The 25,894-nt window shown below is 37.6% G+C and overlaps 1 protein-coding gene and 1 long non-coding RNA gene across 9 annotated transcripts in view; one reads left to right on the top strand and one right to left on the bottom strand.

Annotated features, from left to right (window-relative positions):
• Positions 1 to 18,711, top strand: part of qki2 (QKI, KH domain containing, RNA binding 2) — a 42,328-nt gene extending 23,617 nt beyond the window's left edge. Inside the window, exons 4-9 of one of the 8 annotated variants that reach the window (XR_010892602.1) lie at positions 3,191 to 3,334; positions 8,126 to 8,213; positions 8,677 to 8,784; positions 9,040 to 9,333; positions 10,721 to 11,517; positions 16,298 to 18,711. Coding sequence is in view for 5 of the 8 variants with exons in the window: in XM_067368735.1 (XP_067224836.1) it covers positions 3,191 to 3,334; positions 8,126 to 8,213; positions 8,677 to 8,784; positions 9,040 to 9,333; positions 11,443 to 11,517; positions 16,298 to 16,314 (726 nt within the window). In the remaining 3 variants the exon portion in view is untranslated. Of the gene's footprint in view, positions 1 to 3,190; positions 3,335 to 8,125; positions 8,214 to 8,676; positions 8,785 to 9,039; positions 9,334 to 10,720; positions 16,277 to 16,297 lie in introns of those variants that run through there. The other 7 variants (XM_067368736.1, XM_067368735.1, XR_010892604.1 and 4 more) reach the window with 7 other exon arrangements.
• On the bottom strand, positions 5,417 to 25,578 carry LOC137007360 (uncharacterized). Its single transcript, XR_010892605.1, has 3 exons — positions 22,064 to 25,578; positions 21,260 to 21,381; positions 5,417 to 5,679 (listed from the first exon to the last, which is right to left on the bottom strand). It is a non-coding gene; the product is annotated as an uncharacterized lncRNA (long non-coding RNA).
• Positions 25,579 to 25,894: the final 316 nt, after the last annotated feature.

The following is a 25,894-nucleotide window of genomic DNA, read 5'->3' as shown; positions in this document are numbered from 1 at the left end:
ATCCAAACATTAAAATTCTGTTGTTTTATTTACTCACCTTCATGTCTTTCAACACCTGTATGACTGACTTTTTTTTCTGTGGAACACAAAAGGATAAGCTTAGCAGAATGTACAAGTTGTTCTTTTCTTCTTCAGTGAAAGTGGATGGGGACAGGACACTGTCAGGCTCCAAAATTAGCAAAAAAAGCACAATAAAGTAACTTAAAGGGTTAGTTTACCCAAAAATGAAAATTCTGTCATTAATTACTCACCCTCATGTCATTCCAAAACCATCTTCGGGACACAAATTAAGATATTTTTGATGAAATCTGAGAGCTATTTGACTCCTCCATAGATAGCAATTTAATTACCACTATCAATGCCCAGAAAGGTACTAAAGACATTGTTAAAATAGTCCATGTGACTACAGTGGTTCAGCCTTAATGATATGAATTGCTTTAACAATGTCTTTAGTACCTTTCTGGGCATTGATGGTGGTAATTAAATTGCAGTCTATGGAAGAGTCAGATAGCTCTCGGATTTCTTCAAAAATATCTTAATTTGTGTTCCGAAGTTGAACGAAGGTCTTAAGGGTTTGGAATGACATGAGAGAGTAATAAATGGAGTTTGCATTTTTGGGTGAACTAGCCCTCTAAATAGTACTATGTTTCAAGCCATTGTGAGGAACATCTTGTGGTTTCATTTTATGGAAAAGGGCAACTTGGATATTCACAAATTAACATATTCCACAGAAGAAAGAAAGTCATACTGATTTCGAAACCCATGAGGGTGAGTAAATGATGACACAATTCTTTTATGTGTCAGTTATTCTGATAGCAAACTTACGTTTGTAATATCACATGACATGACGGAATAGCCTGTTTAGGCTGTACGCTGTAATTCGGATGATGCAAAAGGAAAATAAAGATTGTGGGAAGTGTGTGTACAAAAGAAATCGAAAATAGACCAAATACACCATTAGGTGCACCATCCTTCAAAGAAAGCTTGCTAAAATCATCTTGATGTGAATTTTCTGTAATTTATAGCTTGTATTGGATTGGCCTTTTACGTTCACTGTTGATCTATAGCTGTTATTAACTTTTTCACACTTTGCTGTGTTGTGCACAAACCTGCCTACCCACCAAAAGTAGGCCAAAAGAAGACCTTTATGCATTGTGCTGCTGCTTAGACTTTTTCAGAGTCAAAATCACAGTTATTATTAGCACATAACCAGCTGTGGGTAAGACTGCAGCCTTATCGGATGCACATTTTTGATCATCTAATTACTGTATATTTTAAGGAGGTGGCAGCCACTTATTAGCAAATACAACGCCACCAACTGTGATCTGAGACTGGCGTCCCCCGGTCAAGGATGAGGCCGGGCCGTCTATGTCTTTGTTTTTCTCATTCAAACTTTACCCTTGAGGCCAAGGCAATGTCTGTGATTGCTTGAAGTGGGAACCTCAGAAGGCGGCGAGCGAGTTCACAGTAATTGATTGTTCTGTAGGCCTGAGCTCTGTGTCGTAAACATAAACCCCGCTGTGATGAAAAACCCAGCTGGAGACAATGCATTCAATAAGGCTCAATGCTTGGGACCGAACGCCCCGTTTCTATGGCAACAGGATTGTCACTTCTGTTGGCGGTCTGAACCCTTAGATAAACCGACAGTCCCTTGTCTCCAAGCTAAATGTTGCTAAGTGTCTGTTGATGTTTTAGGTTACGTCCATGTGTAGCTGCACAGTTGAAATAAGAGTCTGGAAAAGTTTCCATGGAAACTGGGGTGCCGCATAGTCATAGGCAATTGATCCAAAGTCTTACAAATGCCCCTGGAAAATACTTTTGAAAAATGTCTTGTTGGAAATGTGGCCTGGCCGGTGGTGCACATGCTTTGACACGTCTTCCAGTGGCACTTATGCGGGCGACCCAAATCATTTGCCAATCCCACCGCATCCCTTTCTGACTGTCATTTCCTGTCTCTTCTCTGACTGTCCATGTCTTTATTTTTAGCCTTTTGTTATTTTAAAATCCTCCCTTGCAAGGATCTATCTCTCTGTCTGCCTGTCTGTCTGTCTTGCAGAATTGTCTCACTTGCAGTTCATGAGTGTGCAACATCTTTCTGTCTGCCTGTCTGTCTGGAGGAATTTTCTCCCTCTCAATTCATGAGTTTGAAACTTCTATCTGTCTGTCTTGAAGAATTGTCTCCCTCAATTCATGAGTTTGGTCGGTCTGTCTGCCTGTGCCTGTCTGTCTGTCTGTGTCTGTCTGTCTGTCTGTCTTGAAGAATTGTCTCCCTCAATTCATGAGTTTGGTCTGTCTGTCTGCCTGTGTCTGCCTGTCTGTCTGTGTCTGTCTGTCTGTCTGTCTTGAAGAATTGTCTCCATCAATTCATGAGTTTAGGTCGGTCTGTCTGTCTGTCAGTCTGTCTGTCTGTCTGACTGTCTGTCTGTGTCTGTCTGTCTGTCTGTCTTGAAGAATTGTCTCCCTCAATTCATGAGTTTAGGTCGGTCTGTCTGTCTGTCTGACTGTCTGTCTGTCTGTCTGTCTTGAAGAATTGTCTCCCTCAATTCATGAGTTTAGGTCGGTCTGTCTGTCTGTCTGACTGTCTGTCTGTGTCTGTGTCTGTCTGTCTGTCTGTCTGTCTGTCTTGAAGAATTGTCTCCCTCAATTCATGAGTTTGGTTGGTCTGTCTGTCTGTCTGTCTGTCTGCCTGTCTGCCTGTCTGTCTTTGTCTGTCTGTCTGTCTGTGTCTGTCTGTCTTGAAGAATTGTCTCCCTCAATTCATGAGTTTGGTTGGTCTGTCTGTCTGCCTGTCTGTCTTTGTCTGTCTGTCTGTCTGCCTGTCTGTCTTTGTCTGTCTGTCTGTCTGTCTGTCTGTCTTGAAGAATTGTCTCCCTCAATTCATGAGTTTGGTTGGTCTGTCTGTCTGCCTGTCTGTCTTTGTCTGTCTGTCTGCCTGTCTGTCTTTGTCTGTCTGTCTGTCTGTCTTGAAGAATTGTCTCCCTCAATTCATGAGTTTGGTCTGCCTGTCTGTCTGTCTGCCTCCCTCCCTCCCTCCCTGTCTTAAAGAATTGTCTCCCTCTCAATTCATGAGTTTGAAATGTCCGTCTGTCTGTCCTGTCAATTCAGGAATTGATTTGGAATTCTTAATTCAGTTTTGAATTGTGTACACAGCCCTGGTTCTCAAACAGTTCTTCTGTTTACTTTTGAACAGGAAGAGCAAAACAGAGGAAAGCCCAACTGGGAACACCTGAACGAAGACCTGCATGTCCTCATCACTGTGGAAGACTCTCAGAACCGTGCTGAGATCAAACTCAAGAGAGCCGTCGAGGAGGTCAAGAAACTGCTTGTCCCTGCGGTGAGTGATTTGCCCATTTGATCTCCTGACCTTGTGTGTATTTATTGAGAAAGGTTTAAAAAATGTGTAGAGTGGCAAAATCACATTGATTCACCTCAACAAACAAGACAAGAAATGCTGCTTGGGCACTGATAAATGTATTTACTCTAAGGAGTACACGCTTAATCGAAAGAGCTGCGCTCAGCAGGTCTTCGGTTTCCCCGCTAGTTGCTTTGCATCCTCAGACAGGTAGATGTGAGCAGGGAGCAGAAACAGAGGAGTTGCTTTCCTCCCTGAGAATTAGATTGTAGCCAATGAGCACACATGACTCCAGATGTGCAAAGGTGAGCACCGTGGGCAGTTTTTAATAGGCTTAATTACCTTTGCTTATAAATTAATGAGGAGCTCAGGACTGAAGGGTCAAGACTCAAAAGATCCCCACAGGGGACCAGCGGAAGTCTCAGCATTGCTCTGGGACGCAGAGCTGAATGCCAATTAACCTTTGGGTCTAAAGGAAGTGACAGCAGGTTCGGAGGAAGTGCCATTAGAAGCCTAGTGAGATTTGAGAGAAATGTTCTTTTTCTGTAGTGTTTTTTACAGCATTTTTATTTTTTTATTTTTTTAAATTTATAATATAGCTATGAGGTCAGACAGAGAAATATAGCAATATTCTTGCATCAGTTATATAATCTAAGCTGGATACATTGAAATGTCAAGAAGAACAATTTACTTTTTTAAAAGGTTTTTATGATTTTAAACTAAAAGGTAATATTAAAGTTAAAAAAGAGGATTGAAATCAAAATTGGATATATTCTAACATCACCATGCCTTGCTGCAGTCTGTAACTTTTTTTGGTTAAAAGTTATTCAAAATCAATTTTTGAGCAAGTACATAACCAGCCAATTTACAAACTCTCCTTACCATATCCCGATTCACAATGGTAATCTTGTAGTAGTGTTTTTTTTAATCTGAATGGTACTGGTGGGTTTCTGTGGAAAAAAATTAGAGTATGCAGCCGTTCCTCTTTGTGTCATTACATCACATTTACATAAAGAATGAGTCCCAGCTACATAGTCACGCAATGCTGATGTTAACATTAACAATCTGAGAACAAAGGATAACGATAATAATAATCTGCACGGATTGATGTGATATGAGCTAAGCGATGATTAGATTTAATCATAATTGGCAGCGCTATTTATTGTAGGCCTAATGCTTTTTTTCTCTAGTCAGAACAAAAGTGGCAGACATGTTACCTACTTGTTCAGATGACATTTTTCAGTGAAAATTTCTTATTTTGGTCATATTTCCAAGATGTAGAATATGTGATTCTGAAGTACAGTATCCACACCAATGTGGTGATTGACAGCAAACATAAGATTCATCCACACTGAGGAGCCGTACCGTTGCACAACCCATGTAAAAGATGATACTTCCGCAAATAACTGCAATTGCAGGTTTCAAACAGAGATGGTGACAAAGAGGCAAAAGTTACGGACTGCAGCTTTAATTTTTTCTTGGTTTATTGATCCATCAAATAGAAACATTATCCAGTCAATTACTGATAAAATATTATTCTTGCTTAATATCTGCAAAATAAGTTGCATAGTTTTTTTTTCTCATTTGTTGTTCCATTTCACTCAAAGATATGTGACATTTACATTTATGTTAGTTGTGTGTTGTTGTTGTTAAAAATTTAACTGTTAAAAATATTTTTGTTAATTTAAATAAAGCTTAAATGAAATATAAATATTAGATGCAAAACCAAAACTTAAATGAAAATCAGAAATGCTGCTTTGACAACTAACTTACCTAAATTTACTAAAACTGAAATAAAAATAACTTTATTTGCTAAAAATGAAATTAAAATGAAAACCAAAAAATCTAATTCAAAATATTAATAAAAACTAATAGTATTTAGATAATATTGTTGCAAATGCCATTTTCTGTTAACTTTCTAAAGTGAAATTCAGAAAAAAAAATTCCTTGAGTCTATAGTACTTTTTGTCGTGAACAGCAGCTATTTAATGTAGAAAGCAGAATAGAATTAGTTAAGAATGGAATTCAGGAATTTTGTGTAATTGTGGAGTGTAATCCCTCCTCTGCTGTCAAAGAGAGAGGGCTTCTGGACTCCCTGTGGTGCTACCATGGTAACCCTCTTGGGGATGCACTGATCCTTGATTGACAGTTGTGCCCTTTCTCTGCAAAGGAATCCTGAATGGGGAATAAGCTCTTTATAAAGTTTAGCACTGTTTACTCCAGGAAGCTCCCGTCTTAAAGGTAAACCCACTGCGTTTGTGTTTGTCTTCATCAAACCATCCAGGGAAGAGTGTTGAGCTTTTTTCTTTTTCTTTCTTCATTCAAAGCTGTGAGAAATTTGTAAAAGTTACTTTTTGTAATATAATGATGTTTTGATATTTATTTTGAATTCAGTTTGATCTGTTTTAGGCAAGTCATTATGACAATGACACTTTTTTTCACCATTTTCACATTTTTTTTAAAAATTGCATGTTTCACTGCCAGTGTAAAAAAGTTCTTGTAGCGTTTGTTTTTCAGCTCAAGGCCCAAAACATATGGAAGACATATTTTCCCTCAGAGACTAGAATCTGTAATCTTTCTGTTTCACTTAGGAGACAAGATATAAAAGAATCCCCATAGCAACAGATCAATCTCTAAGCAAATATGTCCCATTCATTTCTTTCCTGAATTGAAAGGTGACTAAACGAAAGCTTTGGCATTCAGAATATATTTTTTCAATGTATTTTTGAACCTAAACCATTCATCTCGTAATGCCAGTGTCTGAAAAGACCATCATTTATAGCAGTGTTTCTCAACGCTAAATGTTTTCTGACACAATACTTTTATTTTGAAAGACGTAGGTGAGACGTTTGAAAGACGTAAGCTGTTGACTCTTCTGTCAGACGAAGTTTAAGTAAAGCGTTCCAGTGTCATTATTCTAACATTATTTACATAACTTTTTTCGAAATAAGAAGTCTCATCTCAGAAAATCAAACTTTCCTGTTCTGTCAGATGTGATACTGTGCTCACGGCATATCGCGTGAGCAAATGCAGAAGCACAAGCTGTGTATCACTTCACCATACATTAAAAGCATATGAAATTACAAGCATGCAATGTTGTAGTTACGTTGTCAATAAGTAATTCATGAAATTACCAAAAAGTACCAATAAATGATATGTTGTGTGTTCATTCTATTCATCAGGAACAGTGTCCATATATTTTTATTAACAGTTCATGTTGGTATCATGTATTTACCATGGTAACTGTACTTTCCGTTACCTAATCCAAAATACAACTTTATTTTACTTTGTGCTATTTTCGATATTTTGATGACTGTTGTGGCTCATACCAACTTACTAACTTTATTGTATTATGAAAAACTATAGTATGAATGGGGTATTATATAACGATATAAATAGTTTAATTTGTGTCAGTGATATTTCTACAATTTATACTGTATGTATGTTAAGTAAAGTGGGAAGGTATAATTTGGTTCAAATTCCTAAAAATATGGTTTACGGTTTCATGACCATGGGAAAATGTAGGTCCCATGACCAAAACAATTTTTGAGCTTGACTTGTGCTCTTCCACCATTTTCTACTAAAATCAAATAGAAAAGAGAAGTGAATTTCACTAGAATAATTCAGATTTTTATGCAATTGTTGTTGAATTTAATTATTATAAATGTATTTTCACTAACATGTAGTCTGACTAGTGGCTGATATTCACTAGCTTCGGTCATTTGGCTGGCAGATCTCAGCAAAGCAAGCAGAGAGAAGAGTGGTTGTACACACACACACACACACACACACACACACACACACACACACACACACACACACACACACACACACACACACACACACACACACACACACACACACACACACACATACTCACACTGATCCCACTTTGAAAAGCCCCGCTTTTCTTTCGCTTCTCTGCTTGCTGACATAGTTCATATTATTCTGTGGACTGTCTGCCATGCCCCTCCCTGACCTGCTCTGAACTGAGACTTTACTGTCTGGGAGCTTGACGAAAATCCAAACTTAGTTGCTGATCTTTTCTCTTATTTAGGCTTGAATTTTTATACTATTGCTGTCAATAGATCAGTGCATTTATGGCTGTTTTATGTGTCACATGCACTGATAAATGATTATGTGGAATACATGTGTTGTAGATTAGTGTTTCTCAACCTTTTTGACTCCAAGGCCTCCCGTTGTCCATAATATTCAAAGGCCTCGTGACTTTTCCAGGTGTTCATGATATTACTGGATTAAGATTAAGGATTTAATATATATATATATATATATAATTATTTAAAAAGAGTTTAGCATAACCTGAAAAATTTACATTATTTGACAAAAGTGTCCACTTCAGGGGAAGTGAACTGTGGAGAAGGGGAAACAGCTTGTAGGATGAGTCGACGGAAAACGGAATGCAGAGAGGCGTTGATCACAGCATTCCCTGCGAGAGTAATGCTATCTTTTTCTTTTCTTTTTTTAACCTCCTGCTCTTTGGGGCTGCCTTGTTTTAACAGTGGCTGAGTAAATCATCCACTAGCGGTTAGCAAGTGTGAAACGTTAGCTTCCCCAAGCCACTGCACTGCCTGCGTCTCAAACATTCTAGCAGAGTAGAAGTGTAGGACCCATCTTTTTAAGTAAGATAAACATGTTACAACAATGTTAAATTAAACAAATTAATAAAACAAATTAAAATTAAATAAAACAAAACAAAACAAATTAAACAATGTTAAATTATTCCTAACAACTTTTTTTCCCATGTATGTGCAGGCTGAAGGTGAAGACAGCTTGAAAAAAATGCAGCTGATGGAGCTGGCCATACTCAACGGCACATACAGAGACGCCAATGTCAAGTCACGTAAGAATGACATCATCAAACATCGACTTGTGTTTATCTGTCCAGATTCCCTTCCCCTCAAATATCAATTTGTTTCTTTTCAAAGTTTTACTTTTTTACAGTTTAGCTTTGTTTACAGTGCTTGCAAGATATTGGAGCACAATATTGATATTCCTCAAACATTCTGTTATAAACCAATCTTTTCTGCAATTAATTAAACCTGAGCCACATATCGTACGTCTTACACTCAGTCTTTTTGTAGATAATTTCAGTTTGAGATAAGCTGTCTATTTTGGGGTTTTGTGAACTAAATAAGAAAGTTTGAATATTGATTTACAATAATAATGACCTAAACCAGGGATGGGCAGCTCTGGTCCTGGAGGGCCACTGTCCTGCAGAGTTTAGCTCCAACCCTAATCCAACACACCTGAACAACATGCTAGTTGACAGTCGCCTTTTGTCCTTTTGGTGTGTTCAAGCGCAGCTTTTTGGCCGAGATGCAGCCAACAAGAGGCAACAACACAGTCGGCTTTCGTCGACGCTAGTTCTTTGATGTCGGCTTGGTGTGTCCCGGGCTTTAGAAATCAGGCAGGTGAGTTTTTATCAGGGTTGGAGCTAAACTCTGCAGGACAGTGGCCCTCCAGGACCAAAGTTGCCCGTCTCTAATTTTTATGTTGCCATGCAAGCACTATGGATGAATTAATACCCAAACTTCTTATGTGAAAATATTTGCATAGACGGCTGGTTTACTTCTTGAAATGGAAGTCAAGGTAGATTGATTACCACCTCAATATCTTTTCCCCTCACATCTTTGTGTATTTGCTCTTGTGCATTTTGTTCTGTTTAGCAGCCTTAGCCTTCTCCCTGGCCGCTACAGCACAAGCTCCTCGCATTATCACCGGCCCCTCCCCGGTGATGCCCACTGGGGCACTGCGCACCCCTGCACCTACCGCACCCACCCTCATGCCCCTCATCCGACAGATCCAGACCTCTGCCATCATGCCCACGGGCACGCCCCATCACGCCCTCGTACCACAGACCCCTGAATCAGGCATCATCTATGCACCCTACGATTACCCCTACACCCTAGCCCCTGCAACCTCCATTCTTGAATATCCTATTGACTCCAGTGGTGTTTTAGGTAAGAGTTTTGATTATTTGTTTGTCTTTAAAGGTATTTTGTACAGATTAGGTAATTAAAGGGTTAGTTCTCCCAAAAATGAAAATTCTGACATCTTCAGAACACAAATTAAGATATTTTTGACGAAATCCAAGAACTCCTTCATAGACAACCATTTAATTACCACATTCAAGGCCCAGAAAGGTACTAAAGACATTGTTAAAATAGTCCACGTGACTACAGTGTCTCAATCTTAATGTTATGAAGTGAAGAGAATACTTTTTGTATGCAAAAACAAAACAAAAATAACTTTATTCAACAATTTCTTCTCTTCCATGTCAGTTTCCTATGCTGATCATGTAGTAAACAGTGCAGCACTTCCAGGCTCTTCGTCAGAATGCTGACTCGGTATTGGGCAACGCTGTCCAAGTGAGCAGCACGACGCATGTGTGTGGTGCTGATGCAGGAGCCGGCCAATAATGAGCCAGCGTTCTGACATAGAACCCCGAAAGAACCCGGAAGCACTGCACTGTGTTTACAGCATAAACGGTGTCGGTGAATGACAGGGAAGAGAAGAAATTGTTGAAGAAAGTCTTTTTTTTTTTCTTTTTTTTTTTTTGGGCACAAGAAGTATTTTCATTGCTTCATAAAATTTAAGGTTGAACCACTGTAGTCAAGTGGACTATTTTAACAATGTCTTTACTACCTTTCTGGGCCTTGACGGTGGTAATTTAATTGCTGTCTATGGAGGAGTCCGAGAGCTCTCAGATTTGATCAGAAATATCTTCATTTGTGTTCTGAAGTTGAACGAAGTCTTACGGTTTTGGAATGACATGAGGGCGAGTAATTAATGACATAATTTTCATTTTTGGGTGAACTATCCCTTTAACATGGTTTGGAGTTATGACTGGGCGGTATGATATACCCAAAACGTATAGTATTTGTCAAAAGGTTGAGATTTTGCTATACTGTTCATCTGTCTATAGCAGTTTTTATTCAAAATTTTATATGAATAATAATATCATTTTATTTTATTAAAAAATTATTACAAATATAAATATTTTACATATATTTTATTATATACATTTTATAATCTTTTAAAAAGATACATTTTATTTTTTATTGTTTTATTTCACATTATTTTCTGTCTGAGATATATATATATATATATATATATATATATATATATATATATATATATATATATATATATATATATATATATATATTATATTTATATATATATATATATATATATATATATATATATATATATATATTTATATATATATATATATATATATATATATATATATATACCGCCCACCGCTGTTTGGAGTACACAGTTTGTCCACATTTGCTCAGAGTTCCAGTAGACTAATTCCAGCGTTCTGTCTTGTCCTTGTAGGTATGGCTTTCCCGACAAAAGGCTAGTAATGCTCAGGGGTTTTACAGTCTTCAGCCCATACGAGTGTTAAAAATGCTTTGCTTTACAGCTGCCTTGGAACAAAAGAGCAAACGAAGAAACTGATTTTTATAAGAAACAAAAGACTAAAGATCATTACTACTCATGTTTACACTGGTCTTAACTGTTTTGTTGACTTATTCATAGATTAAAAATGGATATTTTCAGATAAATACTGATAATTAAGCCTTATTACATTCCTCTGTTTGAAAGTAATCTATATTTGTTTAGCTTGTAATATTTGTATCACTTATTTTTCCTGCAAATGTATCTTAGATATTTAGAGAGTGATCAGTATTATTGCTAATATAACATGCTTGTGAAAAACTTTCTCCATGAAATAGCCTGTAGTGAATTCATATTATCTGAAGCATCTTCTGTGTTGAGAGGAATACAAGGGCTCTATAGTCATTGTATAAATTAGTCAGAGCGTTAAAAAAAAGAACCAATTGTGTTTTAATGGAAATACGTCAGATTTACTGGGAAATTGAGAAAGGGCAACAACATATGATGTGATTTCACAATGGAGAAAAGGTCACTTGTGCCTTGTCATTTGGATTTACAAGCTTGTTTGTGAAACAATTTTGTGTGAAATGTCGTTTTAATGTATTTTGATGATTAATCTGTTAATTCTTGTTTTGTTGGCAATGTTGCGCTCTGAGCAGGTGCAGTGACTACTAAAGTACGAAGGCAGGATATGCGCGTCCATCCTTACCAAAGGGTAGTGACCGCAGAACGAGGTTAGTTTAGCTTCAGTGTTCAAACTGTGCTCTGTGTGTGTGTGTGTGTGTGTATACTTTCTCTTCTTCAGTAAGCTGATTACACTGTCTTTTTCATTGCATCTCATTCAATACAAAGAGATGAACTGTTTTTAGCAACTTCTAACCTGCCAAACAAAAAGCATCATTTGAGATTTCAGTGTTGCTGTTATCAGGTATAGTACGTGCCAGTCATACCGTGCAGGGTTTGTTTACTCACTAAACCTGCCAGCCTAGAAATGCATTGAAACTGAAGGTGTTATCATCTTACTTGTATTATATTTTGAGCATGTTTTTGGGGTCACTGAAGCAAAGGTTAAAAAATAGAATACTGTAACAAAAAAAATTAAATAATTTTTACAATAGGTCAAAACATCCTTAGCCTATATCCCAAAGTATACTTCATTTTTTTTACGCATACGTGATGGTCAGCGTACAGTGCATGTGACGCGAATTTGGTCGTCATGCCTTGTACACACAGGTCGCACATGCGCGTTTAATTTTTTTGCAGTAATTAGTTTATCCACAAGATGTCCCTGGGGGCGTCGATTCACAAGGTAGTCAAAGAAAAACAGCATAAACAGAACAGACCGGAACTCATGCAAGCTACAGCAACAATGGAGGCCTACATAGATGACAGATTGTGTGAAGAGGTTAGAAAGTACCCTCAATTGTACAACTCTAGCATGAAAGGATACAGATATATTTACATGGGTTGTAACTCGTGGCGAGCGATTGCTCAAAACTGCGCATGCGTTGGACGCCTGTGTACACGTACGAGTCAAGTGAAGTATAGAGGGTGTGCACGTGACACCGTCGACCATTATGATTGCGGTTATGCCCACTGAGTGGCAAAAAGTGGCAGCATAGGTTTTCAGTGTGAAAAAACTCACAAAACACATCCAATATGGGTAAGAGCTTTGCGATTGACTGTACAAATAGCTTTGATACAAAACCTGAGGTATATTTTTACTGACTGCCGAAAGCTACAGAAAAAAGAAGCAAATGGATCACTGCAGTTCACAGAAACAACTGGACTCCAGGCAGAGAAACGTGGATTTGCGTCAAAATGTTAGATTTTGGGGTAAAATCATACCGTATATATTGTATTGTTATATATTGTTGACAAATCATCAATTAAATATTTACTATCTTATATTCTGCATAATTGGGTGTTTTTAAATAAACACTGACAAAAACTATACTTAAGTTTTAAGGCTGAACAATATGACGATATATGTAACATTGATAAGTGATCAGTCCGATTTAGACCTACCTATATTGTAGTTATTCCTGGCTGCATGTCAATATCCATGGATTAGGTTTCTTTGACATGTTATAAGCAACACCTTTAAACCCAACCTTTAGTGCAATCGTTTGTTTTACTCGTGTTTTCGCAGTTTCCCCTATTAAATCCAGTCATGCAGCAGGTTCTTTTACCACTCATTCCAGCTGAGGGAGCGCATTCCGGCGGGAAAGTGACATCAATGCATACCCTCTATACTTTGCAAGGCTGTGCGTTCGACTATGCATGTACGTTAGTGTATTCATAAAAAAAAAACGAAGTATACCCAGGGCTTATGGCTTATGACAACATTCCAAACTCTGAGATTTAAGCTTTGTTCCAGAATCTAGTGAGCTACTTTCCGAGAAAACATCCCAACCACCATGGAACATTGTTAATGTACAATTTGGAACACTCTGCTTAGATTTCAGTAAAGTTTGCAGTTAGCATGTTGCTAAGCTAACAGTGTGATACTTTGATAAGGATAAAGATACATAGAACACAAATACTGGATGAAGTATACTGAACAATTTTCAATAAAGTTTACAGTTAGCATGTTGCTAAGCTAACAGTGTGATACTTTGATGAGGATAAAGATACATAGAACACAAATACTGGATAAAGCATACTGAACTATACGTAACAATGCATTCTGGGATTGCTTTTTCCATGAAGGATTCATACTATTCTGTCTTAGGCTAAAATGAGGTAAAACAGGCTAATGTTAGCCTTCATATTGGGAGTGTGCCTTAAAATACTGCCTCTGTAAGCAGCTCACCAGGTTTTGGAACAGATTATTAGTATGATCTGATAACTTCAGCACTTACATGCATTGTATATTAAGACAAACATGACCTGAAGCTTAGAGGTGGACGTATGTAGATGAAAAACAGCTAGTGCGTTAGAACCACTTTGGGTTCACAGAACCTTCATGGAGCAAAACTGACTGTCCACTGCACTCCTTACACTGATGACGTTGTGATGGCCTTCAGGCTCACAGTCAATGAAGGGTAATGGAGCTCACCTGTTTGTTTGCTTCTGTTTATTCTTCATTCGTCATTCCTTTGATATCCTTTCTTAGTTTTAGTGTATTTGCAGATAATTTTATGCCGCTTAAGTACATTAGTGTCCCATTTAAATCGACTTTCCAATCTTGATCCATTGAAACAGTTTTTGGCAGCTTTCAAAGAGGTTTTTTTTTTTCTTCTGAATAATGGAACAACTTTACAAGATGAAGTTTTTGGATGAAGATTTAAGATTGAATGAAATAATGAAACATAATCTTATTTGTCATAGTTCAACCTGGCCAGACCAGCATAAATAATGTTTAGAAGATGGGTGCAATTAGAATATAATGCCAGTTTTCTCCAATTTATGATACAGATGTATACTTAATCGAGAAATTTCAATACAGCATATTATTCCATGCTTGTTATAAGCTGTATCTCATTACAGAATTTCTTCTGTAAAGATACTTTGATTTCTGCATATTCTTATTTGCAATGCATTCTTTCATAATGCGTTTTCATTTTACATATTTTATTTATACCTTTTACTGCAGTTTTAATGTATAGATCAGTTGATAATTGTCGTTTAGGTTAAAAGTAATCATTTCTGGCCCGGGTCACTGAGCATATTCATAATAAAAGTCTTTCAAATGCCTTAAATGGAATAAACTGGATCTAAGGGAATTACAGCACCAGCTTTTAAAGATTGCTGTAATGAAACTGAATTAAACTCATATTACAAACATGTGGTTGTGCCAAAACTGTACATATAATAACTATGACTCCTGGAAAAAACTGTAAACGTGAGAATCTACTGATCAATATAAGTGAATTTCACTCCCATAAGACTTTAACATGTCATAATTTAATAGACCAATACAACTGACCAGTTTAATGCATAACAATTGTGAAATTGCACAAAAAGTCAAATCTATCTTGTCTGGCCTACTGCCCGAAGCCATAGAAAGATCTCTGAGAATTTGTAAATGATTCCTGAGCAGGGAAAATATATATATTCCTAGAACCTGGCTTGGACAGTGTCACATGAGATAGGTTAGACCGTTATGAAGGTTAGGACTTGTTTGAGAGTGTAAGTCATCACATGCACTGCCCATTTTTTCCTAATCGGAGCATTGCTTATGATCCCTTAAACTCGCCATTCAAGAAATTTCTCATCATAAAAATATGGCACAAGTATTTTGCACTGAAGATTTTAAATCACCAGCTCCTAGTCTGCACTACTCAGACAGAGCAAAGTGAAACGAGAAAAAAACAAAACGCAAAAAACCTCATGAGATGTTAGGTTGTTTATCAAAGCGGGACGGTCACACACTGTGCCTGCCTGTTAGCACAAGAACAACAGATGAACTGACGAAATATTCCATTTTTGGTTTGTTTGTTTCTTGTTTGTTGTTTTGCAGTAAGCTTCTTTTTGAATTTTGTCAAATGTATGGAGAAAAAAAAAAGTTATCGTGTGTGATCTTTTAAAGATGAGTTTATGAAAGCAATATGTTTAACTATAAAGCAAGAACATTTATGAAATTCTATTGTATTTGTAAATTAATAGGGAATTTATGAGCATGTAAGCTTAGAGAACAATGCCATGTTATTTTTCCACAAGGGGTACATTTTGTTTTTTAGGATGTCGTACCTGTGACAGTCTTGATACACTGTCTTATAAGTTATAGGCTAAGAGTTTATCAGCTTGCGAAATGAGTAGACTTGTCTTTTATAATTGTTTTCTTGTGTTTGTAGTGTTGTTTTAGCCCTACATTTCAGCCAATGTGCTTTAGTATCATTCTGTATTTTTTTTTTTTTTTTTTGTAAATAGTCCGATTTTAAAGGCAATAAAATTTGAGTTAAAAAACCCACCAAACTTTTTGTACTGTCTAGAAATCTTTTGATTAGCCTGTCACTCTCTGATTTTACTTCTCTCGTCACATCTCTGTAACTACTCATGAATCCATATCATTATCACTAGCAGCTTTGTGGCTTTGTATTGAAGCAGCACTCTAATGCTTAATAGCAGTCAGAGGATCCTTCCTCTAAATGTTTGCATCTCTTAATCCAGGATTGATGCCCTTTTACATCTTGCTGTCAGTTTTTCCAAACACCCAAACTCTGTTGACTGCTACTAACTATTAAGTGCTGTTAGTTTAATTCGTAATGACTCTGTAATTGATTTGCCTTTTTTGCTTCTTTAACCATTTTCACCTGGGAGATGGGTTCTGGAGTTAAATCATGAGGCTTTCATGATTTTGCTGTGTTAATGTAGACGTTGAGCAGTTTTCTCTTACAGTAGCTGTAATTAGTAATGTCATATTGTCATCCAACCGTCACTAGCTGAAACTAATCTCCTTCTCTATCTTTTTTCTTTTGTGTCCTTTTTATGTCCTTTTATTTTTTTTTTTCGTTTCCCCTCTGTCTGTCCATTTTTTATTTTTATTTTTTTTTTTCTCTAACAACCCAGCCGCCACCGGCAACTAACCAATGACCCTCTGAACTCTTCACCCAATGATGACCTGACCATTGCCTGCCTGCTGACCAGTTCTCTGGCTCTCGTCCTTCGCTTCTATGTTTTGGCAGCCTGCTGGTGAGCCCAGAAGCAGCTTTAATTCGCTTAACACAGCCGAGAAGCCGTGATGGCCCCACGCCACCACCCGCAGAACCGAATCGCTCCCCTTCTCAAACTGAGGACCTCCTTGGTCAGGTGACCTGGGCTTCCCAGCCTGCACTGAAGTGTCATAAAGCAATAACGCTGGCTGGGTGACACCTAAAATCCTAATGTTAGCCCTTCACATGCACACACTAAATAAACACAAATCTTTCTTTGTTTCTAAAAATGAATAATTGACCATAATGTTTAAAACTCTTAAGTTTGTGCACTGCAGTTCTCATAACATCCCGAAGAGTTTAAAAGGAAAAAAAAACCCAGCAGTTTACTTTAAAACTGACTTATAGGTCCAAAAAAGGGATGTAAAAGCCATGCTTGCCTTCTTCGGAGAGCTGTCGAAAAGCATTCAGACACACGAGGAAGTGTACAAACACTGAACATCAATTAATATCTTTTTGATACGAGGGTGCTGCACAGGAAATGATGATATATTTTTCACAGGTGATCCTTTTTTTGTATTAAAAAAGCAGTATTGTCAAAATGTGATGAGCAAACAACGTTTATTTCCTTATGACAAATATTTAGAGACCAAAACGGTGTCTTTTTTTAAATAAAAACAAACAAACAAGTGCCTTATTTTACACAATATCATCAATTACGAACAAGTATGAATGTCCATCAGTGTGTTTTATGCCAACATATCAGGTACTTCTGTTCAATTCCTCTTTATCGATGATCATGAAAACAAGAGGTGTACAGAACAATGTTACAGGCGTTACACTCAAAAACTAATGTTTTTATGTGCATTTTATAATTTTTCTTTACAAATAATGATTAATAAGAGTTTTACCCTGTCACACTACATTAGGTACTTCTTGAGCCCTTTACGCTCGCAATCTGTTTGAAAATGTTTGTGTATGTTTATAGAGCCGTCACTACATCTGTTATACAGCAATGAAGCACATCAATCTGAAACTATTACTTAGATTCCATATTTTTCACTCTGCTTATATCTCAAGGAGCATTTATTCAATCCAGCAGGTTGAAATTTCTAAAGGTTTGGGGTTAATTAGTACAGAACTCATTTTATTCCTTTTGAAGAATTGAAGTGTACTAGAGGAGCATGTTTGTATGCAGACATGTCACATTTCTCCATACCTTTCTATGCAAATGAGTTTCAGTTTTATTAAAATGACTGAATAAATTTCCTTCAGTTGGTCTTCCAGTACCATTTCAGTGCTTAAGAACAATGAAACTAAAAGCCTATTAACAAATTATGATTACATTTTGTTATTTGGTTATCATAACTGGATTTTGAGAAGATGCATCTCCTTTTTTAAAAAAAATAAAAATAATAATATTGGTTGTATTTATGCAGAGCAAATGCAATACTTTTTAGAAGTTTGAGGTTGTGATCCAGTTGCATGTCATTTTTATTTTTATTTCTTATTATTAACCAGGAAATTGCTAAAGGAAAAATCCTGCAAATATGTTTTATGAGGATCTCTCACCCTGTCAGCTTGACCAGGAACTGGAGTTGTTTGTTAATTTGTGTTTTTTGGTTTAGTGTTTGCTTTCCATGCAGTATTACTATAGACTATGTCGGTGTGTGAGAGCATGTGTGTTTACTGATGATTGTGTGAGTGAGTGTTTGTGTATTGTATATGCCAATGAACTGCAACTTGCCATTCAAGCTTATTATTATTGTCATTTTTTTTTTTTTTTGCAAACCCAAGCAGCTCCCTGCATTGGAAAAATATACAGTCCTATTTATAACCATTGTAACATTTTATAATGTATTTTTCTATCATATTTTGTATGTGAGAAATAACATTAAATCACATTTCCAGATATGAACAGTATGCCTTATTACAAAAATTGATATGAGAGAGACATTTTTTTCCATGATGACGATATTCCATAGGTGATGGAAAATGGAAAACCCCATTTGATGAACAATATTATTTGGTTTCAGCCTCACTCTCAGCAAGTTTTAACGTGGTTATTATTTGCTGGGGTGTTTGGTTTGTCATTGTTGCTTTGCCTCTGTGCCTTCTTATGTAAATTGTAAGCTATTAACCATTTCTAGTTATATAATTTGATTAATCTTTTCTTGCCGATTGTTCTAACATTTGATGATTTCTTTACATTAACCCTGTCAATAATTTCTTTTGTCTGCTTTGAATCGTTAGAGCAGGATTTGTGTGAAATTAAGCAAAAGAGTGTTTTACTGACTGATATATGCTGGACTAAACTCTGTAATGAGAAGCAATAGCAGATTATTAAAATCATAGTTTTAAAAATTAAACTAACTTGGTCGCTCTTTCTCTTGTGCTTTTTACATGTGCCAGAACACTTTGCCTACTAATCTGATTCAGGTCTGCTGTAGATAATGGAGAAGATCTGGGTCCAGACTTCTCTGTACTGTTTAAATGATCATGAACAAAGCTGCACTTAACATGAAAGTGACAAGATGATTATGGGGCAGAAAAAAGAAAGCGAGAGAATAAGTAAAATCTATATAAATGGTACGGTTGTTTGAGTTGGAAGAACACCCACCTCTATTTCACAGTTTTATTATTCTCTCTTTCTCAACACTCTCCATTATGTGTTCTTGTTTTTGTATTGTAGCCATCTGTTAAGCTGTTTTGGAAAGTCATAAGAGTCACCAAGAAAAGAGTATCCACGGATAGATTACACCAGTAATCGTCTTTCAAAGGAGTCCATTGAAACCATACAATGCGAGCAAAACTTTCTAGATTCTCTAAAAGTGTAAGAAAACAAAAGAAGCAAACATTGTCTTTTGTAAAACAGCTGGAGGTCATTCCAATAACACCCACTAACTGGAATACTTTTCAGCTATGCTCATCAGCACTGCCTAACTATAGTAACAAACATCAGGCTTATAAAATGTAAGGTTCAAATCACTTCCTCATTTGAACAGTGAATATCCTCAGAGAAATCACAGAGGTCATAACTCTTTCTCTGCGCCAATGGTTCAGTGTTGAGAGGAACTGGAGTCACGAAGGAAAAAGATAACTCTGAATAACCTTCTAAAAACTGTTTTTCATTTTTCTAAATGTTCACACATTGTTTTAATGAGCTGCTCTTGTGTGTAATGGTCTGTGTTTAGCTGATAAAGCTAATCAGACTCTTTTAGTTCCCACAAGACCTCATCACTGCACCCAAGAGTCTTAGTTACTAGCTTTTGTTCCCTTTTCAGTTTATAGCAAAGTCGCCAACCATAGCCTACATTAAACAAATCTGGTCATATCCAAAACAACAGCAACAGAGCTGAATCTGTGACTGTCACAGTCTGTGACAACATAGATTGTGTTTTAAAAAAATAGTTTACTGTAAAAAAAAAAAACTATAATAATAATAATTATTCGCCCTCATTTTATTCAAAACTCATGTGCTCTAAATTTTCCTTGGAAAATAATTTGTTAAGAATCTGAATGCCTCTATTTTCTACCCGACTACAGTTCATATCAAGCTATTAATCTCTGGCCAAAAACATCACTCATAAAAGAGTTTAATACAACTGGTGGACTATATTCCATGTTTTCTAAAGCATATTTTTGTGAGAAACAGACCGAAGCTTTCTGTTGTTCATAGCGGCGATTTGGAGTAACCAACTATAAGGGTACGTTTACACGAAAACAATGTAAAAAACAAAACAAAAAACTGACTACGCGCAGATAGGCAGAACACTCGCGCCAAATGCGCACGTCTGACTAAACACTTTTTCAGAGATCGTTTTTGTTGTTTACACGGAGATGATAATGGTATCATTTTCAAAAACTGTTTAAACATTTCTAAAGACGTTTTAAAAAGTGTGCGTTTTCAGACCCCCAAAGCATTTTTGTCGAAATAAACGGCTAAAACGCATAAAAGGTTTTCCGTTTTTTTGTTGAAAATGGTGTCGTGTAAACAGACCCTTACAACTCTGGCCTTCGCGCGCAATCCTGATCGTGTGGATTAAAATGACTAGATTTCGCCTGCAAAAAATAGCCGAAAAACAGTAAATGTGACCCTGAAAAAAAGAAGAAAAAATAGCCTAAATGTTGGTCTGTACATCAACCATGTGATTATATGACTTCAGAGGACTTTCAAGCACGACTCATATAGACTAATAGTGTTTTTGTCAAAATGTGGCCATTCTGAGATGAATGAAAGTTTCATAAAAGCAGCATATTTGTGATGACATGAAGGTGAGTAAATAAGCATAAAGAATGTATTTTCATTTTAGCTCTTTACTGTTCCTTTTATAGCACAAAAAATGGGCATGCACCGAGAGAGAGAAAGTGAAATGGATGGAAAAGGAGAGAGTGCGATTAATTTGCTCCCACAGAAGGCAAACTGTTCATTAAACACCACGCTTTTTGTGTTAAATGGTTCCTGCCTGTCCCAAATTACTAGCTGCTATGTTAGGTAATCATTCCCTCTTTCCTTTTTTTTTTCTCCCTCATCCTCTCTCCATCTCTAACCTGCAATTAAAACCTCAATTTCCTGTCTTGTTCATTGTCTGATGCCCCCTCCTACCTCCTTAACTTCACAGCGCTGCTTACCTTATCAAAACACATATAGGCACTACCGTAATGCAGCAGAAAGTTTAATGAGTGGAATGGATAACGGTTTTAGCTGAGGGCCAAAGAGGAAAGATGAACTGGGTAAGTTTCTGTATAGAGCCTAGAGAGAGAGGGAGACACAGTATCCTCTGTTGACTCACACTCTGACTTCCCCCCTCAGAGGCTGCGATGACCTTTACAACCTTTATGCCCACAAACAAACTCGGAACTCTCTGTCCCAACTTACCAAACGAAAATAGAACTCTTTACTTCCCTCCTTCCTTCCTTCCTTGTCAATCTACTGATCTTATTGGATGCCAATGGAAAGCCAAACAGACTCCTTGTAGATAAATGAACGCAATATGGCATCTGTAGGAAAGAAAGGGTTTCAGTAGAAGGCGGTATCATTTCCATTTTGCTAGCTTCAACCACACACCCTATCTAAAACAGTCCACTTCCCTTCCTGGCTTAAGAATTCCCCCAAATTTATTTTAGTAATATCTGGCAGATACTGGACTACATTTTATTGGTTGTTTTTCAAAAAAAAAAAAAAAAAAAAAAATACTACCTCAGTTGCACATTAGCTAGACCAACATGAAATATGCAGTTTTAACCTGATTTCAGCTAATGAATCTGGTATGGTTGAAAATCTATTAGCAAATTTAGTTGTATTGAAACAAAATTAGGCAGAAGATGTCCGCTCTTAAAACTGCAGGTATATGAAAAGGCGTAACATTAAATATTAAAATATTTGAAATGCTATTTGGCAATACAACAGAGTAAGATTTATGCAGTGTACCAGCATTTAGAAATTTTTGTTACAACCTTTCAAACACCTTGACCAGGGATAGGCAACGTCAGTCCTATAGCTCCACCCCTAATCAAACACACCTGAACAAGCTAATCAATGTCTTCAGGATTACTAAAGCAACAGGCAGGTGAGGATTTTTTAGGTTTGGAGCTAATCTCTGCAGGACAGCGGCTCTCCAGGACCGACGTTGCCTATCCCTGGTCTAGAGTGCTTCTCAAACCTGTCCTGGGGACCCCTTACCATTGCACATTTTGCATGTCTCCCTTATCAGGCACACCCAATTCAAGTCTTGCAGTCTCTACAAATGAGCTGATGAGTTGAATCAGGTTTGTTAAATGACCACCAGCCTTGCTCCATCCCCGCGGCTCTCGGCCTCACCCTGCTTGCCACATACCCCCATTGCCTTTTGCAGGGGTCATCCACGAGACTGCGCTCTACTGGGGGGACAATCACAGCGGGTAAAGACAGACGAGGTGAGAGAAAAGTAGATGGAAGGATGAGGAGAGACAGAGATGGGACGAAAAAAATATTAGTCCAGTTCCCGGACACAATGCCGCTCAGTCCTCAACCAGCCGAGAGGCCCTCCCCCGCGGTGCCATGCGATGGTACTGGATGCTCCTTGGTGGACGGACAATGGCTCTTCGAACTACGGTCACCCGGCAGTGAGCTCCCCATTCCCTCACTCTCCCTGCTCCTCCCTATCATGGTGGACGGCAGCAGGTCTGGCCTCCGGCGAATGGCGGACACTCTTCCATCCCCTCACGGATGGCAGCCACCCCTCCTCAACGCAGGAGCACGGCAGCAAGCTCTCCGTCCCACCTGTTGAACAATCACTCCAGCACCACCGCGATCCCCCTCAGCAGTAAGGGCTCTCTGACAGCATGTCCCTCTTTCCTCTCGAGTTTAAGCACAAATGTAACAATGTTCAAGGCTCAGGGAAGGAGGAAGCAGGAAACGCCCTCTCATCCTTCACTGTCGTCACTCCTTTTATCCTTCCGGAGCTCCTCCATTTGACTCGAGACAGGTGTGGAGCACAGGTGACGCTCATTAGCACCTGTGCCACCAGCCTCGCTCCGTTCCCATGGCTCTTGGCCTCGCCCTGCTTTCCACAATTATTATTAATATATTAAAGCAACCTAAATGAATTAAAATGCTAAAAAAGAAAAACATACAGTCAAGATATAAACAAGGTGTAAAAAATACCTATTGTTCTTAAAACTTCTGGATTCACAATTAATTAATTTACACATGCTGACACTTTAGTTTAGTTGTAATATATATTGTAGTTAGGTGACCTATGAATATTGTATTGGACAGATTAATTTAGTCTCACACCACTCAAAAATTTACTTCTAAATAATGAAACATAAACATTTTGTTCTTCTCTATCAGCATTCGACTCACATCCCTCCCATTTAGCTTTGAATGATTGTGTTCGCTTGAAAAATCAGGATTTCATCAGCTTCCCTCAGTTTTGTTGAACCAAGGGGGGTGTCAGCGTATGTGTGGGTCTTCTAGGAAACAAACCGCACTTGATCTTAAACAATGACGACCACAAAGACATGTCCAGCATGAGGATATGGAGAGGGTGGGGAATGTCCTCCCAACGGGCTCGGACAGAACAAATCTCAAGGAACACTTCCTTCTGCTCTATTAAAGATCCGTTTCCACAGACACTTCCATCAGTGTTTATGTAAGAGAGGAAGTCATCGCTGTTTATCTAGCTTGTGTAATTGTTTCTATTCATAGCTAAAGATCTGAGAAATATCAGAGGTGGTGATGGTGGGGTGGATATAAAGGACGCAGCAAATTAAACAGGACGACACAACAGATGTTACGCCACAGCGGAGTCGCACAGTAGGGCGCTGATACGCTTCGGTTACATCCAATGGGTTTTCCGAGTTAAGATGTACAGGAACTGAGTTTACTTGTACATCAGACACACACATGGTGTGTTTGAACTTGTAGGATGCTTCTCTGTCTTATGTTGGTGTCCCCATTCTTCTTCCTCTCGTTCTGTGGGGTCCCCCCGCCCTTCCTGTCTGCTCTCATGGGATGGGGCTTGGGGTCTGGCTCGGTGCTGGCCCCCCACACTGGCTCCACAAGGTTGGACACTGTCCAGACTGGTGGGAGAGGACAGCAGATCTTGGCAGGCCACAGTGGAGAACATTTGCAGCCAAGCCAAAGTCCTAAAGCACTGCCAGAGAATAACGGGGAGCTTGAAATGACAAGAGCTAAGCCAAGGGACAACTATGGCTCTTGGATCTTACTTTGTATCTGGGATATTATAAGGCTTACGTAAATCTATTGCAAGTGTCAGCTGGGCTTTAACGAAACAAATCCACATTAAGGGGGAACTGTTGAGTTTGGGTGGATTCCAAGTTTCCAGAGACTTTAAAACAGGTGATTCTGTTTAACTTGAGTTGTTTCGTATATGAAAAAGTTTTCCAGGAGTCTGTCAAGTTTCGTTTGACTGTAACATGAAAGCAAATCACAGTAGAACATTTGAACTCACTAGTGTTGTTTGTGCCTTAAAGGGTTAAAATGCCATAAATGTCATAAACCACTGATGTACAATAATAGGTGATTTTATTTAAGTAACGCATTACTTTTTCAATTTACAACAAGATATCCAAGTTACTATTTCAAATAAGTAACGCAAGTTACTTTTTCACATTTATTGACTGACAGCTCTCCTGTCCCCATGTTGAGAGAAATAAAGTGCAGAGGCGTTGTGTGTGCTGTATTCCTCAAAATGAATAAAAATAGTGAAATGAAAACTCAGAATTTTACACAAACCTGTAATAATTAATTATATTAATTTACACAAATATACTTTATGTATTTAATCTCACTTTATTGACCAATGTCTTTGCTGCTTACCTTCAATGATCTAATTCAACCATACAACCATAGAAAAAATTGTGTTGAACTTCCGTTTCCTGTATACTTCTTTAATCTAGATTGGCAGCACAGCTGAAAGGTTAGTTTGAGCTGCGCCCTCTACTGTGCAGGCGTAAATATGCATTTTCTTCAGCCTGAGACTTATTCATTTCACTTTTGGTGTGAAAGGGCCTTAACATTTGTCAAAAATAAAACTTTTTTTGTTGCTATTAAAAAACAAACAAGCAAGCCTTACCCCAGTGAGAAAAGTAATGTAAAAGTAATGTAATGCATTACTTTTCATAAAAAGTAACTAACTCAGTTCGTTTCTTTTTAGGGAGTAATGCAATTTGTATTGCATTACTTTTAAAAGTAACTTTCCCCAACACTGGTTGTATGACTCTCAAACTGCAACAGTATGTGTGGGTGTTTACTTTTGACTCTTTATGACGATTCTAAGGGCCCTGGAAAAGTTACCCAGGGGGCCCAGAAACCCCAGTGACACTCCTGCTCCCAGTTTCTGTTAATATATGTTGTATTTAAAGGGTTATACACTATTTACTCACCCTCATGTCATTCCAAACCCGTAAGACTTTCGTTCATCTTCGGAACACAAATTAAGATCTCAAATTAAATGAATAAAAGCCTAAATTAAATCTGTTCATCGTATAAAGCAATCAAGTCTTTTCAGAAAATTTGGATTAAACCACTCAGTTCATATGGATTAGTTTTACGATCTCTTTATGAACTTTTTGCAGCGTCAAAGTGTCAGTTGCGTAACTGTCAATGGGGGAAGAGAAAGCTCTCAGATTTCATCAAAAAGATCTCCATTTGTGTTCTGAAGAACTTTTTTATGCATTTGGAAAGACAAAAGGGTGAATAATTAATGACAGAATTTTAATTTTGGGTGAACTAACCCTTTAATATGTTTATTTTGGAATAAGTTTGGGATAATTAAGATTTTTTTATGTTTTTAAAAGAAGTCTCTGCAATTATTTGATCAAAAATACAGTAAAACAGTAATATTGTAAAATATTATTACAATTAAAAAGAATTGTTTTCTATTTGAATACAGTTTAAAATGTAATTTATTCCAGGTTGCATCAAAGCTGTGTTTTCAGCATCATTAGTCTTCAGTGTCACATGATCCTTCAGAAATCATTCTAAAATGGAGCTCAAGAAACATTG

The sequence above is a fragment of the Chanodichthys erythropterus genome, chromosome 19 (genome assembly GCF_024489055.1).
Source record: "Chanodichthys erythropterus isolate Z2021 chromosome 19, ASM2448905v1, whole genome shotgun sequence".
Lineage (NCBI taxonomy): Eukaryota > Metazoa > Chordata > Actinopteri > Cypriniformes > Xenocyprididae > Chanodichthys > Chanodichthys erythropterus.
The sequence above is the reverse complement of the archived record's forward strand: the minus strand, read 5'-3'. Positions and strand labels throughout refer to the sequence as shown.